Raw genomic sequence first — 17607 nt, forward strand, 5'->3', positions numbered from 1 at the left:
TGGGGAGAGAGAAGCAAGGAGAACAACAGAGAAACGGTCAACAGGGGTGGTGACCGAGGCTTTGAAGGGAACCCCGGGGGGAGGCCAAGTGATGGTGAGAACACAGGAGGGGCTGCCTTAGTCCGGGGGCTCAGGGAAGGGCTCCTCGCGGACCCTTGTCCTGTGTGAAGAGAGGCATCCACACCACGATCCAGGGAAGAGAAATCCAGGAGAGAAACGATGGCTAACAACACCAAGGTCTGGAAGCTGGTGAGAACGTCCGTGGGTATTTGAGGCCCAGGAGTATGCTTCCACACGTGAGGCAGAGTGAACAGATTGGGGTGGGATGGGAGATGAGGCTGCAGAGCTGGATGGGATCCTGATCCCAGAGAATGTCATCAGCCTGTGTGACAATCTAGAATTTAATGAGTGCAATTCGAAGACCCAGAAAAATTTTCTACAGGGGAGGGACAGGATGTGATATATATTTGTTTTTTAGGCTGCACTGCACGGGATCCTAGTTCCCCAACCAGGGATCAAACCCGGGCTCCGTCAGTGTAAGCGCCGAGTCCTAACCACTGGACCGCCACGGAGCTCCGTTTTTTTAAAAAGCTCTCTCAGGCCGCTGTGTGGGGTAGAGGCTGGGGCGGGTGCCAGGATGAGGGTAGCATGAGCAGGATGGTAGCAGTGGGAGGTGACAGGAAGTGGCCTGGCTTGAGATGTATCTTCAAGGTAAAACGTACACGACTTGCTAACAGTGTCACGCGTGAGCAAGACAGAGTTGTTTTCCACATGAGAGGCGGGAGTAACTGGGTAGATGTGGTTAGATGAGGAGAAGGGCAGGAAGGGGAGGAGTGGGCAGACCCAGGGCGCCCTCAGGAGCTGTGTGGTTCAGGTGCTTGTTTGCTGGCCCTCAGTGACGTACACCTGGAACTGGAAACCCGGGGCTGGGGAAGATCCTGTGCAGGGAGGGGAAGGGTTACATGCAGTTAGAGATGAACCCAGGGGGCGCTCAATGTTCAGAGAAGGACCAGTTCAGGAAGGAGGAGGACAATCAGGAGAGGTCAGTGGCACAGAAGCTGTAAAAAGGCCAAGGACAACCACCTCAAACACCACTGGGAGATCCAATGAAAGGAAAACAGGAGGCCACTGGATTTGGCAAGAAGAAGCAAGACGTGGCAAGAAAAGAGCGGCCTCCACAAGGAACAGGCTGAAGGAGCAAGTGGGGAGGGCTAAACAGAAAAGGGGCAGAACAGAGGCAGAAGCTAGATGGGGGTCAAGACTGAGGGAGAGCCTGCTGCAGGCCAATGGGGAGAAGGCAAGAGGTGGTTGCAGAATGCACGAGAAGCCAGGGGACCCAGAACACAAGGGGCACGAGTCGGGGGAGAGGAGCACAAAGGCCTCCACTTTCAGGGGAGGGGCACGATCACAGGTGCAGCTGGCACTGGAGGACCTGCTGGTGACAGACAAGACCGACTGCCCGACTTTCACAGGGAAGTGTGAGGGGGAGGCACTGGCTGGGAAGGGAAAGCGGGAAGGGAGAACCCGCTGCAGCACGGACTGTGCGTAAGGTGTGGGGAGAGGCTCAGAGTGAAGCAGCCGCCGTGTGGTGCCCTGTGGTGACTGCTCTCAGAACTGCTCACGCTGGGGCGCAGCTGGGCCACCACCTGGCTCGCATTAAAAACATGCTAGCTTACTGAGGAGTGGGAGGTCCTGCCATCCCAGCAGGGTCTGGAGCCACTACCGGAGGACCAGGATGTTTCTATATACTTCATACATCTCAACAATACAGACCAAGTTTAAAGGGATGAGTGATTTTTTGATTCAGGAGCCAATGAAAAGAGGACCCATGATTTAGACAAGAATTTATTTTCAGGACTACGCGTTTACTACAGATTAAAATTTAATATAATTTAATTCACATACAAAGACAACTCTGGAGAACTGACTACCTGGATACAATGTGGCCTGGGGTTAGGTGGAGTAATTGAGGGCGCGACACACTCAGGCCTGAGCAGACACCAACCTGCTCATACCAAAGAAGTAGGATTTCTCTCTTTCGCTCATCACTTCAAAATGCAGTGGCCTGCTGCAGAAGTTGCACTCGGCTGAGGAATGTGGCTTGAGTTCCAGCCCAACTTGCTTCCACGTGGCCAGCAGATTCTCTGTGAGGAGGAACAGTTTTTAAAAATTAAAGGCAGTACATACCCAAGACAAATGGAAACACATGCCCCCAACAAAAACTTGCACACAAATGTTCACAGCAGCATTATTTTCATAATAGTCAAAAAGTGGAAATAACCCAAACATCCATCAATGGATGGATAAACAAAATGTGGTATATCTGTACCAAGGAAGATTATTTGGTAATAAAGAGAAATGAAGTGCTGATTCATGCTACAACATGGCTGAACCTTGAAAACACTGTGCTGTGAAAGAAGCCAGGCATAAAGGGCCATATATTGTACAATTCCACTTACATAAAATGTAATGTATAGGCAGAAAGTGGATCAGGGCTGATGGCTGACGGGGGCTGGGTATGGGGAGTGGCTGGCTGCTAAGGGGTGTGCGGTTTCTCTTTGAGGTGACAAAAATGTTCTGGAATCAGAGTGGTGACGGTTGCACCACATTACCTAAAAACCACTGAATTTCATACTTTGAAAGGGTGGAATTTGCGGTATGTGAATTCCATCTTAATAGGCTGTTATTAAAAAAAAAAAAAGAAAAGAAACAAAACCCAACTCTGGCTTTCCTTTACATGCCTTCAGGAAAGAAGTTGCTCCCACATGGCTCCACTGTGTCGGGTTGAGCACTCCTAGCAGAGCAGCCCTAAAGGCTCCAGGTAGGGGAAACACCTCGGACGGGGGTGGCGGCTCAGGAGGAGAACGCACCTTTGAGGCAGAGGCAACCAGGAGCAGCCCATTGGTCTCTGCCTTTAGGTGGACACGGGGGGTGAAGGACTGGCTTCTACAGAACTATGAGAATATATGCTCAACAGTGACTCTCATCACAAGGGGTGTGTGTGGAGTTGGTTCAGAGAACAGAGAGAAGTGCAGCGCTGAGCTCTGGAGGGCCCAGGCAGACTTAGGCCTTCAGAGGCATCTCTCCTGCAACAGCCATGACCGGACATCCTTGAGTCACACAGACAGGGGCAGGGGAACAGTGAGTGGATTAGCAGGCTCCCTCAGCACTTCCCAAATGACTGCACCCTCCTGAAGTGAACGCAAATGACTAAGTGTCTTTTACAGTTTTATACCATCTGAGAATATTCTGAATTACTTGGAAAAAGAAGAGACAAATCTGAATGACTCTGAATGGCTTCAATTATAGACACTGAAAAGACAGCTTCATGCCACTCTCCCATGAGGTGCTGGCGGCTCCCTGGCTACTCACCCACGAAGTAGTTCATCATCTGTGGCGTGTGGTGGGGTGTGGGGGCGATGCGCAGCAGCTCATCCCCCCGGGGCACCGTGGGGTAATTGATCGCTTGGACGTAGATGTTATGTCTGCTCATTAGCTCATTACAGACCTCCGTGTTTTTAGCAGCATCTGCAACCTAAGTTTGATGATAACAGAAGGTAAGGCCAGAACTGGATGGACTACCTCTTAGCAGGGACTAGTGACACACGTGCCCACGTGGCTCAGGCTGGAGCCATGTATGCAAGCCTGGCACAGAGGTAAAGCATGCCCAGACACCTGAGACTTAAAGGGTCCAGTGTTGTTCACTACAGACCAGAGAACTGAAACCATATTAGAAGTAAATTTCACACTGATCTCCCACCCAGACTCCGAACAGGGGAAACGGGAACTTCTGTGACCCCAGTATGACGGTAGTTGGACATGTGCATCCTGGGGATAAGGCAGCTTTTATACCAGCTCCACTACTCAGATGAATTCAACTGTGACACCAACAGGGCTACCCTTTGTAGGGGGCAGAGCAAGACCCATTTCAAAATTAAATGAATAGAAAGCCATACTTCAAAGCTAGCCAAGCTCAGGCTTCCGGAGCTTTCCAGATACAAGCTCTGTGTTTACCCTGTCAAGGCTAGTGCTCTGGAGAAGGGACCTCTGCTCCAGCCTGCTGGGTTCAAAGGCTTCATTCTCACTGTGAAGTCAACCAAAGGCGGAAACACGGCAGAGGGCCACTGGCTACAGTCCCTCGCCCTGGCAGTCACCCTGCCACAGCCCAACTTCAGGAAGGTGTGAACCAGGACATCTCCCGTCAAGTGCGGAGGCCCGGCCCCCAGCGAGTCCAATCACAGGCCGCTCATTACCCGAACGGGGATGATGTGACTGGGGCAGTGGATGACTGGGAGGCTGGCGTCCATCAGCATCTGCCTCATGAGCTTGACGTTGCGCTGGTGCTGGCGGCGAAGCACCCGGCCCTCGGTGCTCTTCAGGATCCGCACAGACTCCAGCGCTCCAGCCAGCAGCATGGGCGGCAGGGAGGTGGTGAAGATGAAGCCCGCTGCATAGGACCGGATGGTGTCGATCAGGGAACTCGTGCTGGCGATGTACCCTCCAACACAGCCAAAGGCTTTGCCTGGGAGGAGACAGGCTCATTTATTACAGCAACTGCCCTAAGTATGCACAGCCAGGTGCTGCAGACCCTCAGAGCACTCACTCTTCTCTTCCTCATGTTTATCTGCCCTAAGACTCAAATCCAGCCCATTTCCGAACGGGAAAAAGCTGAGAACATTATGAAAGGGTCTTGACCAAAGTCACAAGGCCAAGCTGGTGTCTGACCAGGATCAAAGCGCAGGTCTCCAGACCAGGCCTGGCACCGGCGACTGATCACAGCGTGCCTGAACCCCACGTGCCACCTCCCTTACCACCCAGGCTGGCTGCATCCCCCCTCGCTCTGCACTGCGCCTGCTCCAGGACAGGGTCTGAGTGGGGGGCTCACTGTGAGAATTACCCTTGAGGCCGGAATGTCACCCAGCTAAGACATTAACTGTTTGGGCAGGGCTGGTATTAATTTCTACTTAAGTAACCACAGAACTCTGACAAGGAGTGTTTGCTGGATAAATATGAAAACTCAGACCCTGTTAGGGTTGATTTAGGGCCGGCCTCATTTTTCAATTCTTGTTAAATCCCTCGTATAATCGGTATCTCGGGTTTCAGGATTAATGACTCCAGAAGAGTCCTCCTCGATCTTAACGTTATGTTCTGTAATTAACAGTCTTGCGTGAGCCCCATGCACTACTGGGTTGGTATAATCTCTGACAGTGGAAAATTTCTCTCTCCAGCCCTTTTCATCTCACAGTGACCATACCTTCAAAGAGCCCACATCTTAAGAGCTCTTTACAAGAAAAGGGCTGCTGGAATTAGGACACATGAACAAGAGCTTTCCTCTTGGCAAGGCTCTGCCCTGCGAGGCCCCAGGCTCTACCGGTCCGCACGACGTTCTCACGCCCCTTCACGGTGCTGAAGGACGCTCTTTTTTGCCTGCCCTTCCTTTACCAACTGCAGGCTGTAAAGTGGCACTTTAGCTAACCACTACATGGTCTCCAGCTGCCTTACTAACTTTTGAAATCCTCAGCTTTGTACAGTTGGACTTGCCTGGTGGCGCAGTGGTTAAGAATCCGCCTGCCAACGCAAGGGACACGGGTTTGAACCCTGGTCCAGGAAGATCCCACGTGCTGCGGAGCAACTAAGCCCGTGCGCCACAACTACTGAGCCCTCGTGCCACAACTACTGAAGCCCGTGTGCCTAGAGCCCATGCTCTGCAACAAGAGAAGCCACCGCAATGAGAAGCATGCCCACCGCAATGAAGAGTAGCCCCCACTCGCTGCAACTAGAGAAAGCCTGTGTGCAGCAACAAAGACCCAACACAGCCAAATAAATAAATAAATAAAAATTTGTACAGTTTACATTTTTACCTCATAGACAAAGAGAATGTCTACAGTAACTGTATACAGTTCATTTATCTTCTCCAAGCTGAGGTGGGTTCTATTGTTACCTCCATCATATATATATATATTTTTTACCTCCATCATATTGATGAGGAAACTGAGGCACAGAGAAGTTAACTACAAACCCAAGGTCACACAGCTAGTGAGTTATTAAGCATACAAGATTTACACCCAGCAGGCAGCATGGCTATGGAGTCTGGAAGAGTCTGGAGTTGCTCCAAGAGACACGGCCTCTCTATTGGGAGGAGCAGAGGAAATACAAAGTAGCAAGGTGAACTGGAATGTTCCTACCCTGTAGGCACAGAGCTCAGTGCTTCACAACACAATGCCTGACCTGCAGCTCTAGAAGAAAAGCACTAAAATTATTCTTCTTTTTTATTTTTTTTTAATATAAGGGAACAATCTGACGCACAGAGAGTAAAGGCTGTTGCCATGGCGTATACCTAAAGCCACAACTATGTTTGGAATGAGCTCAGATGGCAACAAATGGTACTTCTATCATGTTAGGCTGTGAGATTTACTTTGATTCTGGGGGCCATGCCATGACTCAAGGGACTCTGATAAGCTGTGCCACCACTCACTGAGGAAAGAAAAACTCACTCAAAAAAGTGACCCAGGCTTTAGATGCTATCAGACCATCTCCTCACCTGACCTGTTAGACCAGTAGTCCTTGGCCTTGTTAGGAGAATGTAATTTTAGTGTAGATTACAGACTGTGCAGAGTGTACATACCAAGTGTTCCAGAAATGATGTCCATTTTTGGCATAACTCCATCCCGATCGCCAATCCCTCCTCCTTGAGCCCCGTACAGCCCAACCGCATGGACCTCATCCACAAAGGTGAGTGCTCCAAACTCATGGGCCGCGTCACACAGCTCTTCCAGTGGGCACACTGCCCCTAGGAGAGACCACAGACCGCGTTGAAGAATGCTTGCTATTTCACGAATTTCTGTTTTGATAAGAGTTAGAACACAACAACGTATGTTCTAAGATATTTTTAACATTGGGGAAACCAATTAACTTCCCCCAGTTTCTGGATTACCTTGGGGTTTGGAGCCTAGTAAAAGCCAGAGTAGAATATCTACATTCATCCCAATCTATACAGTGTCCCGCGACTACAAAATCCTGGCAAAGTCAAAAGAAACTACAAAAATGAAATAAATATCACACTTTTAAGAAGTTCAGGCCTTGTTTTCATTTAAGATTTCAGATTGGCCTCTACCTAGACTTACCGTCCATTGAGTGGACAGTTTCAAATGCGACAATCTTGGGGACGGCAGGGTCAGACCTCTGCAGCAGTTCTCGGAGGTGGCTGACATCATTGTGGCGGTAGATGTACTTTGGCACTCGGCTGTTCCAAATCCCTTGGATCATGGAGGCATGGTTCCCAGAATCAGAGTAAACCTCACAGCCTAACAAGACAAAAATGCTATTTATCGCCATTTGCACCAAAGACAAATTATTTCCTCGACAGTCAAGGACAACAGACTTTGACCTGAAAATGCTGCTTTGCCCAGTAGGAAAAAGACCCTGCGTGCCAGTTTCTTTCTGGAAAAATAACTAACTAGTGCTTCTCCTCTGAAAAGGCCAATAGGTGTAAAATAACCCAGTGGCATGCAACTAATCTGCTTTTAAATCTGGCTGTCTCACTCCAAACTCAGTCGAAAGATAACTACAGGGTTTGCCAATGCAGGGGACACGGGTTCGATCCCTGGTTCGGGAAGATCCTACACGCTGAGGAGCAACTAAGCCCATGTGCCACAACTACTGAGCCTGTGCTCTAGAGCCCGCGTGCCACAACTACTGAGCCCACGTGCCATGACTACTGAAGCCAGTGAGCCACAACTACTGAAGCCCACGCGCCTAGAGCCCACGCTCCACCACAAGAGAAGCCACCACAACGAGAAGCCTGCACGCAGCAACAAAGACCCAATGCAGCCAAAGATAAATAAATAAATTAATTTTTTTTTAAAAAGAAAGATAACTACACATAATTAAGAGAATTCTCCAAAGGATTTTCTTAGAGTACAAAGCACACTGGAAGCAATTAGCTTAAAGACAAGCCCTGCAAATCTGATTCTTCACTGTTATCATGTTCTACTGGCATATATAAAGTACAGTTAACACTTTATGCTCAATTCAAGAACAAATGCTCCCAGTTTCTATCATAACTCTTGAGTGGTTCTGGAAAGCTTTCTTTGTTGTCAATATTCCTGTTACTACTAAGAAAGCCAGAAAACTCTAAGGCACCCATGACAGGCTTCCTACCTGGCATCATCTTAGCCAGAGTGAAGAGGGTTGAGTCGTTGGCCACAAAGCATGAGGAAAACAAGAGTGCTGCATCTTTCCCATGGAGGTCGGCCAGCTCCTGCTCCAGGTCCACGTGGAATTTACTAGTTCCAGAAATATTTCTAGTACCCCCTGCTCCAGTACCATGCTGTTTCAAAGTGTCCCTTTAAAAAAAAAAAGAGCAGACAGAAAATCAATCTCATGGTTCTGAATATGATGTGAACATTCCCCCCTCCAGGATCCAGGAGACTGAAACTGATGTTGATGTAGCACCTCTCTCCCTGTGAACTGGAAGTTCACAGAAGTTTCAACCCACTTCATCTGTAGACTGGGTGGGAGAAGGTCTCAACACCAGGGTGATGATGCCTCTAGGGAACATCAAGAGCAAGTGTTAACAATCTTAGTTGAGTTTTAGTTAACTTACTGAGATTTCTTTTCTCTGACAACATCTTTTTCTCCAATAACACGACCTCCGGCTCTAGAGGGACATCTTGAATGGTGGTTACCTAAACCCTTTGTGAACCAATCCCATGTTAAGCTATCTCTATTACTAAACCTCAGACTGGGCTCTCTCTAGCAAGCCTCCTTGGAGAGTTTGACCAGCAACTCTTCTCAAGTGTTTCCTAGCCATGGCAAACCTCCTGAAGGACATGAATGACAGGCTCTACCAGCGCCGCCCCCCCGCCTTTTAAAAAATATTTATTTATTTGGTTGCACTGGGTCATAGTTGCAGCAGGCAGCCTCCTTAGTTGTCACGTGTGAACTCTTAGTTGCAGCATGCATGGGGGATCTAGTTCCCTGACCAGGGACTGAACCCGGGCCCCCTGCATTGGGAGCGTGGAGTCCTAACCACTGTACCACCAGAGCAGTCCCTCTACAATCCAGTGCTGCTCGATTTTTTTCTCCACCCACAGCCACAAGCCAGGAAGCCTCTGTGCAAGACTTGCCTGTGGGGGGGTAGTAAGTGAGTGGACATGTGGAGGGGTAGTAAGTGAGTGGACATGCGTAGTCAATGAGCCCAGAAACTTACACTCTCACAAAGGGGCTCCACCAACTACTTACACATTAGAGTTTCTCTAAAAGTAACCTGTACATATTTTTAAAGGCTAAGAAGAGCATTTTGCTATGGCACATTTTCAGCTGCTGAATATCCCCCCCATAAAAGATCCAATTTCTATAAATCATCAATGTCTTGCTAAGTCATGCCAGTGATATCTGAAAACTGAAGGCTACTTACATGACGGCTCCACACACCCGTGGGTGGCAACTCATTCCTAGGTAGTCATTGCTACACCAGATGGACACCTGCTTTTTGGTGATGAAAGAGTCTGAGTAGTCATCTGCCATGGGGAAGAACTGCGCCCTCCGGTTCACAGTTTTGAAAACTCGATATGTGTGGTCATTTTTTTTCTCATCAATTTTCTTCTCAAAGAAATGATCATACTGAAAAGTGGAAACAGCTAAAAACCGAACAAAAGATGGTACAGTTTGACGGTTAAAAAGCACATCTAGGCTTTGGTGTAAGACCTAGGTTCCAATCCCAGCTTGGCCATTCGGGAGCAAGGAGACTCTGGACAAACTACGAAGTACTCATCTGGGCAAGTTCCTTGACATCCTTATTTTGAGTCTGTGTATGTCTCAAATGACACTGTCTGACCCCGTGAGCAGATAGTAGGTATTAAGAGAGACGAGGCAGGCTATCAATAGGATTGGCATTCACTATAGCCAAGAGCATCTACTTGCATCAAGCAAGAGACATGGCTTTTAATCCACAACTCACCATGCAGTTATACGTTTAATCTGATGTATGTTTAAGTTATAAACTTTCCTGTATCCGGCAAGTAACGAGAAGACTCACATTTTGGCAAGTTATCTTGAAGAAGGTGGGACACTCCTTCTGGTCGTTGCTTTCGCATGATATCCTGAAAGTTCTTCAGCAAACCACTCAGCTCCCCTCCATCGGTCTTCACACTAATCACACTGGGATTCACTGAGGTTTGAGCAACCTCTGTAACAAGAGGCAAAGGGGACCAATGTTCTATTTTGAGTCTACAATACCTTCCAGACATACTGTTAAAAATGGCTTACTGCCTAGTTCACAAAAATAGCCCATCATAACGAAAGTGAGATGTAACTGAGTGTATGAAGCTTCTCTTCTTCTTTAGTTACTGTTTGGTTTTGTTTTCAGAGCTACCAGCCAGCTTTGAGGAACATTAAAGTCCAAAGCTTTATTTTTTCTGGCTGGCTTGCCTTCCCCATCGCACCCCCCCCCCCCAATTGAGACAATTTTCTTCACAGAAAACAATTTGAGCCACTTGTATCATTTCTGCTGGGGAGAATTTCTGGAGACCTTATGTGTTCCATGGATACAGCCACAAGTGGAATTAAGGTTGCCACTCAAAGACCACCACTAAGACACACAGCTTGGGAGTCCTAAAACTAGCACTTACTGCAGTAACACTGTTTTTTACCTTTTATCCAACCAAATGGTGGGAAAGAAACAAAGGACAACTGGTAATAGTTTATGCCTGACGGGTATTTTCAGAATTTAAAGAATTACTGTAAAAGCTGGTTACATCCTACACACACACACACACACACACACACACAGAAAAAAAAACTCCCACATTTTGCCATACAGTCCTCTACCTTGATGACCTTCCTCCTCGGCCCTAAAACAGGAAGGTGCTGACACAAATACTACCCTAATAATAGTTCACACATAAATCTGAGGGTCTGAAAGAGCCAAAGAACCTCTTTGCTCTTCTGATGGCTCATGTCATCTGTTTACCTTCCCTCACGGCATTCATTTCCTGCACATCCTCCTGAAGCTCTAGGCTGGCTTTGCAGAAGACGCTGCTGCCGCCCTGGCTCATCTGGGCTGCCAGGAAAGGGCATTTGGTCGCAGTGCCCTGGCTCGCGGCAAGGGAGGGGTGTCCAGACGGAAGCTGCGTGCCATCTGGAGTCTGCTGGGACCCATCAGGAGCCTGCTGCACCTTGGCTTTGGCAGTTTTGTCCTCTGAGGGGGGAAATGTTAAAACTGAAGCATCAGATCTGGTTGCACAGTACACAGAAGCCCACTTGTTTCTTTCTCTTGTTGCCTCAAAGACAAACCTTATACTTACTCTATCCCATGATCCAAAGACAAGTTTATTCTTATTAGGTTCTGCTAAATCAACTGTTTTCTCATCTGCCTCACTGGATACAATGTTCCTATGAAGACAACTGGCACAGTTCACCTACCTCTCAGACCCATAGTACTTCTCACTTATAAATCCCCACAGTAGTATTTTCTAATTCTAGACAGCCCAGCATTCTTGAGTTGAGTTATTTCCAGTAAATCTACCCCAAATACACTCAGCATATTTCATGCGAGGACACACTCTTGAAGGTAACTGGAAGTGGTCATACGGTTTTTTTCTCTGCTAATATTTTCTAAACAGATTCTTGACAAAAAAAGCTTGCCATTGCTTAACAGATAAACTACCAGTTTTCTCTAAATGCCTCAAAGAAGTTCATGACTTAATGCAGTTGGCTGGTAACTAAGCTTCTAGACTTCCCTCTCCCTTTGAGCAAATGCATTCATCTTCCTTCCAGAGAAGTCTGTCTTCATCATTCTGGAATCCTCCTGTGAGTCACAGGCTAGGCTCTCCTACAACTTGGGCAGTGTCTCAATACAGTTTGTATTAAAATCTATAAAGGAAAGCAAAAAAGTTGCCTTGGGGAATTCCCCAGCAGTTCAGTTGTTAGAACTCCACCCTTCCAGTGCAGGGGGCAAGGGTTCAATCCCTGGTGTGGGAACTAAGATCCCGCATGCCGTGCGGTGAAAAAATAAAATTAAAAAAAATCTGCTTTCAAGTTCATTTCACTCACTATAAAAGTCAGTAAATACATATTCATTGTAGGAAGTCTAGAAAAATAGAGTTCTAGTATTCAAAACATAACCATTGCAGACTTGGCGTATTATCTTTCTTTACCCCTTATGTGTAGGTTTAGAAAAAGTTGTACTTATTCTGTATATGCTTGTTTATTCTGCCCTTTTCATTACAAAGATCTACATAAGCTAGTAAATAGTTTGTGAATATCATTTGTGATGGATGCATGGCAGTCTATCAAGTGGATAAGTCATATTTTACTCAAGCAGGAAGAGAAGAGGAATCTACTGCTAGGGACAGAATGGTAAAAAACATAACTAACTCCTAAACAATGGTAAAGAGGAAAAGAAATCCTAGAAAGGATTAAATCCTTTCTAGTAAAAAACATTCTTTTCTTACAAGTCCACATCCAGAGAACACACCTAACAGAGCCTGTAAGGTAAATTATTCCCTAGAATTAAGTGGTATCTGAAAAGCTTCGTTCTTTCCTGTCAAAGACAGACCAAAACTAAATCTCTGATCTCTTTACTAAAAGCAAAATTTTAAAATTCATACACAAAATAAAGATACATGTGTTAAGGGAATTCCCCAGCGGTACAGTAGTTAGGACTCAGCACTTCCACTGCAGGGGGCTTGGGTTTGATTGCTGGTTGGGGAACTAAGATCCTGCAAGCCATGCCAAAAAAAAAAAAAAGATACATGTGTCAAAAAAATCACTACTTTAACAAATTTTGTATGATTCCACTTATGTGAGGTTTCTAGAGTAGTCAAATTCATAGAAAGTAGAATAATGTTTGCTAGGATCTGGGGGAGGAGGATGGGGAGTTAGTATTTAGTTGGCAAAGAGTTTCAGTTTGGGACAATGAAGAGTTCTGGACACTGGATGGTGGTGATGGCTGCAGAACAATATGAATGTACTTAATACCACTGTACACTTAAAAATGGTTCAGATGGTAAGTTTTATGTTATATGCATTTTGCCACAGTAAAAAAAATAATTTAAAAAAGAGGAAAAAACCCAGCATCCGTGCATTTAGTTGGAGCCGTGTGACTAGTTCTGGCCAATGGATGTTGTGTGTTGCTTCCTGGCTAAAATATCCAAGAGCTGGTGGGGCTGAGTATTTGATGATATTAGGAAATTGCATCATTTTTTTTAGGTGTGATAATGGTATTGTGATGGTGCTTTTAGAAAGAACTCATAGGGACTTCCCTGGCGGTCCAGTGGTTAAGAATTCATGCTTCCATTGGTTCGATCCCTGGTTAGGGAACTAGGATCCCGCATGCCACGTGGTATGCCCCTGCCCGCAAAAAAAAGAAAGAACTCATATCTTTTAAAGGTGCATGCTGATATTTACAGAGGAAATTTCTGGAATCAGTTTCAGGTTAATCCAGTGGGAGCAGATGGGGTGAATGGGGACACAAGTGAAGCAAAATTGGCCCTGGATTGATTATTATTGTTCATAATTGAAATTTACTGTTATGAAAGGTTTTAAAAAGATGAGCTGGTTTGAGACCCTCTCACTTTCCCCTTATGCAATAGTGACCCAAAAGCCACCTATTTCAGAGTTAAAGCTGTAGGACACCAGAGTGTGGAACCCCAGGTCACTGCTTAGAACAGAATTGCCCTGATGACCCAAAGTGGACCTTGCGTGAACAAGATAGAAATCTTTATGTGTTAAGCCCTGAGATTTGGGGGTTGCTTGCTACCTCAGTGTAGCCTAACCTAACTGAAAAACTCACAGGTAGAGTTGACTTCAAGATGGTTTAGCCTGGAATAGCCTATGTGGTCTGGAGCCACACAGAGATAAGGTATAAGATAAGTGACTGCATAAGAAACTACCAGGAATTTGGGAAGGCATAGCACAGAAGGGAATTGAAGGCAAAAGGCATAGGTCAGGCAACATAGCAAAGGCAAGAAAAAAAAAAAAGAAGAAAAAAATCACAACTTTAAAAGCTACAAGCTTCTACATTCCAACTTTAGGTAAAGATTCCAACTTTATATTTACATGAATGAGGCACTGACAACTCACAAACTCCAACGGACACTGACATGCAATCCATAAGGTAGAATGCTGACCACTGTTTCACCTTTAAAGATGTGAAAACTAAAACTGCCTACTTTGTGGGGTTAGGATGACAATTCCATGAGATAATCTATGCAGAGAACTGACCCTGGCACCAAGTAACCACCTCAGATAACGTGACCCTCATCAGCACTGTGCATGAGAATTGCTTCTAGGGTCTTGTAATGAATGCAAACAACATCACTCTCTATTTCATTGCTAAGGACACTTACTCTCGTTGGCCGGAGGGGTTTCTTTGACCTGCTGGCAGAGTACTGCTGAAGTGGACAGGGCCCGAGGGGCTGGCTTGGCCCCAACTTCCATCATCTTAGGGCAGTTCTGGGCATAGAACAACAGAGATTTGCCTGCCTTCTGCAGAAAGGCCTGAGGCACTCGGGATAAGAATGGGCAGCGGCGAACAACAGTCTCCATGTCCCGGAGGTGCACTGATCCTGTACAAAGATGAGGAGTGACACCAACACTTGTTAATAATCATGTAAATACCACTCTAAGGTCACTGGGTTCAGGTGTCACCTGAAGTTTACAGCAAGGGTACTGTGGGATACTAACAAGTCTCACTCAAAAATGTCTAAGGACAGCACTGATGAGGGACTCAACTAAGAAGTGGTGACCACGCTCTACCCATATCACCTTCATTCCCCAGCTCCATACAAAGGCACCTGCAAAACTACCAAATACGGTAAATACTGATGATCAATAACCAAGGGGGTGGAACAGGAGGGACAAGTCAGGAACAGGTTTGGGAGGTCAGAGGCTCCTTGAGGAAGATACACAGTGCAGAAGTGCAGATAACACACCTTGGCACCCACCCAGTTGAAGAAGTGAGGCCAGGGAAGAAGCCACTGTCATCCATCAAGGCAGAGAAGACTCTTAGGGATCCTGATCTTCTCCTGGTCCCTACACTCCCAGAACCCAAGAAGGCATCCAGTCCGGCCCTGGGTTCCCGAGGCCAGGATTTCCCCGAGGTTATGCCCCTACAGCTCCGTGAACTGGGCATAACTGAGAAAGGAGGGGGTTATAAAGAAGGCCAGGGATACGAGGGGAAGCGCCGCTGGGGCTAAATGGGAAGAGACAAGGGCTAAAAAATGAGGGCCGTTGGTCTGACGGAGGGTGGTGGTCCTGGGCAGGGGAGGTCTGTGGTTACCCGGGGCGTCGAGAGCTCGAGAATAACCGGAGGTGTCCAAGAAGGGAATTCGAAAGCGGTCAGTTAAACGGGGAACGCCGGGAGGGGGCCGATCAGGTAGAAGATCGGGCATATGAAAGTTGACCCCGAGGCGGCGGATGATTGGAGCGGTGGGGGATGGGGTCCCAATGGCCGGAGTAGCGGGGCGCAGGCAAGCAGGACACGCGGGGGTTGTCCCCGGCCGCGCCGCATCCAGAGCGCGGGGCCCTCACCTGCGCGGGAGACTCGGCGGCGGCGGCGGCGGCGGCGGCGGGGGCGGCGGCGGCGTGTACCCAAACAAGGGTAGAAACAAACCTTTGCCCTTATCCGCGAGAGTCCTCAGGCCGCGAACCCGGTCGTCTTAATATACACAGACAGACAGCTGCGCATGCGCCATGGTCGGGGGCGTCCTCCGCGCAGGCGTGCCGCGGCGCGCTCCAGAAGTTGGAAGGGCGGGGCGGGGCATAAAGGCCATCCTCCTTAGACTCTGTACTGGTGGGACCTGGGTTTACAGAGATTGCCTGCTGAGAGGACGAAGTACAAGGCTGGGGACGGATGACTTCATGCTACACCACCTTGCTGCTTCCCCTAACTACCCTATGCTTCAGAATCCTTTGTGGATTCTTTTATGCTCCTTTGTGGAGCATAAAAGGGCAGAGTCGGAGGGGAAGCGCCTCTAGGGCAGCCAGGGGGTTATAGGGCTGCAAAAACGGTTGCCTTGGATATAGAGGAGGGAGGGGAAACGAGGGGTTCCGGACCAGGTTCTTAAGCGGGATCTGACCCACCCGGGGCTTTTTTCATGGCGGAGGGCTTCCCGGAGGAGGTGGGGCTGGCTTGACCAAGGATGGAGTGGTCCTGGGGGAGATGCCCAGGGAGCTGGAGGGAGGGATCCGTAGTGAGGAGGACGAGGAGAAGCAGACGGAGACCCAGCCGTGGCACTTTCTGGTCCGAGATAAAGGGACTTAACCTGATGCAGAGAAGGAGCACAAGGAACAGGGCTGTATGGAACCCACACACTGCACACTGGGTGGGCGGTGAGGGTGGAGGCATGGGGCCTGACACATAGTTGGGGGTTGACATATTAATTATTATTTTTATTTTCCATTGTGGGCTGTCCAAGTCCCTGCTGGCCACCCTGGCTGGGCACCAGCTGGGTGACTCAGTACTCTCTCCCAACGTGTCGCGGAGCACAGGCTCCGGATGCGCAGGCTCAGCAGCCATGGCCCACGGGCCCAGCCGCCCCGCGACATGTGGGATCTTCCCAGACCGGGGCACGAACCCATGTCCCCTGCATCTGCAGGCGGACTCTCAACCACTGCGCCACCAGGGAAGCCCGCCCTCACCTCCTTTGAGTCTCCCCCAGACCACACTGTGGAGTACAGCTTGGCAAACCCCTCTCAGGAACGCCAGCCTGGCCTCCTTGCTCCACACCCTTCCCAGATTAACTTGGGCTTGGTTGGGCTGGGCCCGTGCCAGGCTCAGAGTCCACTCTTGAGGAAAGGGCCACCCAGGTTGCTTCCTCCTCAGCTGGGCATTAATAAGAGGGACAAAGTCTAGAGTGATGGTGACCAAGGTGTGTCCAGGTATTTCCCAATTCCCTCTCTTTGAATCTCCAGCCAGCTGCAAGGCAGGTGAGGCGAATCTCCACCTGAAGAGGAGACACCTGGGTCCAGAGTGGCACTGGGACCATTCCAGGGGTCCAGGATGAGGGCTTTGCCTGGGAATCTAAAGTTCAGCTCTGCCCTGTCCTGCTGAGGGGCCCTGGGCAGTGCCCAACAGCCAGAGAGAGGGTAAGAGTAGAAGTCAGACCCAAGTGCAGCCAAAACAGGGTAAAGATGGTTTTGAGTGCTTTGTCCATCTCTGGGCCTCACTTTTCCTTATCTGAGCAATGGGATCATAATTCCTGTTCTGCCCGCATTGCAGGGCTGTTTGAGTGATCAGAGGCAAAGCAGAAGCAGAAAGAACTGGACGTCGGAGCTGGACATGGGTTCTAACCCCGGCTCAATCTTATTTAGTCTTAGGTAGGCTACAATCTCTCTAAGGCTCCATTTCCTCATTGTAAAGCTCTCCCAGCCTTGCCACTTGTGGTTGGCAGAGGGTCAAGTGAAGTCATGGATTTCAGAGGCTTATTGTTTAAACCAATAAGTTTCTAGTCCTCTGGGAGTTTCCTGTTTAATAGAGGGAAAGGTTGGGGAACAAAGCAGATCCACATGGAAAGTAAAATAGGATGTTGTAAATAATTCCAGAGGGAGGAGGAGGCTATTGGGTTGGCCCAAAAGTTCGTTAGGGTTTTTCCATAAGATGTT

At 48.2% G+C, this 17607-nt stretch overlaps 1 protein-coding gene across 1 annotated transcript; it reads right to left on the bottom strand.

Moving 5' to 3' along the window:
• Positions 1-1829: 1829 nt before the first annotated feature.
• On the bottom strand, positions 1830-15725 carry ALAS1 (5'-aminolevulinate synthase 1). Its single transcript, XM_059075267.2, has 11 exons — positions 15535-15725; positions 14352-14570; positions 10973-11200; positions 10040-10189; positions 9419-9641; positions 8161-8345; positions 7125-7304; positions 6626-6790; positions 4254-4522; positions 3373-3535; positions 1830-2144 (listed from the first exon to the last, which is right to left on the bottom strand). Exons 2-11 carry the CDS (start codon positions 14548-14550, stop codon positions 1984-1986), a joined length of 1923 nt encoding a protein of 640 aa, XP_058931250.1. The 5' UTR covers positions 14551-14570; positions 15535-15725; the 3' UTR covers positions 1830-1983.
• Positions 15726-17607: the final 1882 nt, after the last annotated feature.

This window comes from Kogia breviceps, chromosome 10, assembly GCF_026419965.1.
Source record: "Kogia breviceps isolate mKogBre1 chromosome 10, mKogBre1 haplotype 1, whole genome shotgun sequence".
NCBI lineage: Eukaryota > Metazoa > Chordata > Mammalia > Artiodactyla > Physeteridae > Kogia > Kogia breviceps.

Coding starts and splice junctions, on each gene's coding strand:
- ALAS1 (XM_059075267.2), bottom strand. CDS start 14,550: ATGGAGACTGTTGTTCGCCGCTGCCCATTCTTATCCCGAGTGCCTCAG. Junction 8,346..9,418: donor CGGGTGTGTGGAGCCGTCAT/GTAAGTAGCCTT, acceptor TTTTTTTTAAAG/GGACACTTTGAAACAGCATG. Junction 2,145..3,372: donor GATGATGAACTACTTCGTGG/GTGAGTAGCCAG, acceptor TCCTCCTCACAG/AGAATCTGCTGGCCACGTGG.